This window comes from Penaeus japonicus, unplaced genomic scaffold, assembly GCF_977035675.1.
Source record: "Penaeus japonicus unplaced genomic scaffold, GWHDUDI00000001_assembly GWHDUDI00000004, whole genome shotgun sequence".
In the NCBI taxonomy this organism is placed as follows: domain Eukaryota; kingdom Metazoa; phylum Arthropoda; class Malacostraca; order Decapoda; family Penaeidae; genus Penaeus; species Penaeus japonicus.
Genome location: NW_028234406.1, coordinates 10,574,029 through 10,576,528, shown reverse-complemented (window position 1 = coordinate 10,576,528; position 2,500 = coordinate 10,574,029). Strand labels below are relative to the sequence as shown.

The window sequence follows — 2,500 nt, the reverse complement described above, 5'->3', positions numbered from 1 at the left end:
AACAGTATTCAGGTAAAGATGGCTTCATGGGCTTGAATCCTGTGATGAAACAGCTTTACTACATCCAGTCATAATCCTATTTATAGCAGATATTTACCTTTATTAGGTATTGAAAAAATAGGAGATACAGCTGTAGGTCCATATCGTGGTAAATATGACCCTTGAGTAGATAGAAATGGGTAAAATGGGCCAATGGCAAGGTCTTTTTTCGGCTAATAGTCGGGTGAGTAAAGAGTGAATAAAGGTTTGGTAGTCTTGCCGCAATCCTTGAGTGATTTCATGCAGAACTTTTCGTGCTTAGTTTTGTATTCTTTATCGTCATCTTGTTCCCATCGTTCCTTTTATTTTCGTTTGTCCTTGTTCGACGAAACAATCCAGCAGTTGAACATTAGTTCTGACTTTTCTATCATTATATCTGTTGCTATTGGCAATTGCTATTCGGAGGTCAGAGAACAGGCTATTGATTAGTGCTCTTATGTGTGTGAAACAGGCAAAGTCACGAATTCCACTGACATATTAGTGAAACTTACTGCCAACACCTCGAGCAGTTGCGTGTCACTCGCTATAGTGCCCAAGAATGAGGTCCTATAATTATGTATTCTGAGCAGGGACATAGGACGGTGGGGGCAGCTTTTCAGGAGGGACACTTTAGAACATATATCTTTTAATGTGCAGGAAGCGTATCAAGGGTCCTATCAAGACGGAAATACTTCATTAGTGCCAATACAAAAAATACTGATTATATTAAAGTATCTCTGACTATGAATTATATTGTACATAAAACATGCTGCATTTGCTACAAGGGTGCTTGACTGTTTGGGAATTAACCCCAATTTTACTACTGTTAATCACACCGACACATAGGATCACTTGAATGATGTCATATTTAATAAAATAAGTGATGTGTGCCATTTAAGATGATAATCAATATGTGCAGGGATCAAGGAGCCACTGGCGTTGAGGAAGGAGCCATGGGCGTTGAGGAAGGAGCCACTGGCGTTGAGGAAGGAGCCATGGGCGTTGAGGAAGGAGCCACTGGCGTTGAGGAAGGAGCCATGGGCGTTGAGGAAGGAGCCATGGGCGTTGAGGAAGGAGCCATGGGCGTTGAGGATACATCCACTGGCGTTGAGGAAGGAGCCATGGGCATTGAGGATACATCCACTGGCGTTGAGGAAGGAGCCACTGATGATGAGGAAGGAGCCATGGGCGTTGAGGAAGGAGCCACTGATGATGAGGAAGGAGCCATGGGCATTGAGGATACATCCACTGGCGTTGAGGAAGGAGCCACTGATGATGAGGAAGGAGCCATGGGCGTTGAGGAAGGAGCCACTGATGATGAGGAAGGAGCCATGGGCGTTGAGGAAGGAGCCACTGGTGTTGAGGAAGGAGCCATGGGCGTTGAGGAAGGAGCCACTGGCATTGAGGAAGGAGCCATGGGCGTTGAGGAAGGAGCAACTGGCATTGAGGAAGGAGCCAAAGGCGTTGAGGAAGGAGCCACTGGCGTTGAGGAAGGAGCCATGGGCGTTGAGGAAGGAGCCATGGGCGTTGAGGAAGGAGCAACTGGCATTGAGGAAGGAGCCAAAGGCGTTGAGGAAGGAGCAACTGGCATTGAGGAAGGAGCCACTGGCGTTGAGGAAGGAGCAACTGGCATTGAGGAAGGAGCCATAGTCGTTGAGGAAGGAGCAACTGGCATTGAGGAAGGAGCCAAAGGCGTTGAGGAAGGAGCCACTGGCGTTGAGGAAGGAGCCAAAGGCGTTGAGAAAGGAGCCATGGGCGTTGAGGAAGGAGCCATGGTCGTTGAGGAAGGAGCAACTGGCATTGAGGAAGGAGCCACTGGCGTTGAGGAAGGAGCAACTGGCATTGAGGAAGGAGCCATGGTCGTTGAGGAAGGAGCAACTGGCATTGAGGAAGGAGCCAAAGGCGTTGAGGAAGGAGCAGCAATGGATGAGGAAGGAGCATGCACTGGTCGTTGAGGAAGGAGCAAACTAGGCATTGAGGAGGAGCAAAGGCGTGAGGAAGGAGGCCACTGGCTTTGGAGAAGGGCAACTGGATTGAGAGGAGGGCCAAGGTTTGAGGAAGGAGCAACTGGCATTGAGGAAGGAGCCAAAGGCGTTGAGGAAGGAGCCATGGTCGTTGAGGAAGGAGCCAAAGGCGTTTTTAGAAAGGAACTATGCCATGGGCCGTTTTGAGAAGGTGCATGGTCGTGAGGAGGTGGATAACCTACGACCTACTGGCATTCAGGAAGGAGCCAAAGGCGTTGAGGAAGGAGCCATGGGCGTTGAGAAAGGAGCCATGGGCGTTGAGGAAGGAGCCATGGTCGTTGAGGAAGGAGCAACTGGCATTCAGGAAGGAGCCAAAGGCGTTGAGGAAGGAGCCAAAGCGTTTTGAGGAAGGGAGGACCAACTGGCATTCGCGCCCTCTTCCCAGGAAAAGGAGCCAAAGGCGTAGAGGGGAAGGAGGGGCGGCCACTGGCGTTGATGAAGGAGCCTACTGGCGTTGA

The 2,500-nt window shown here is 49.8% G+C and overlaps 1 protein-coding gene across 1 annotated transcript in view; it reads left to right on the top strand.

Annotated features, from left to right (window-relative positions):
* Window positions 1-1,973, top strand: part of LOC147471916 (uncharacterized) — a 3,424-nt gene extending 1,451 nt beyond the window's left edge. Inside the window, exon 2 of the mRNA XM_086535774.1 lies at window positions 938-1,973. Coding sequence (XP_086391900.1) covers window positions 972-1,973 — 1,002 coding nt within the window. The 5' untranslated portion in view covers window positions 938-971. The remainder of the gene's footprint in view (window positions 1-937) is intronic.
* Window positions 1,974-2,500: the final 527 nt, after the last annotated feature.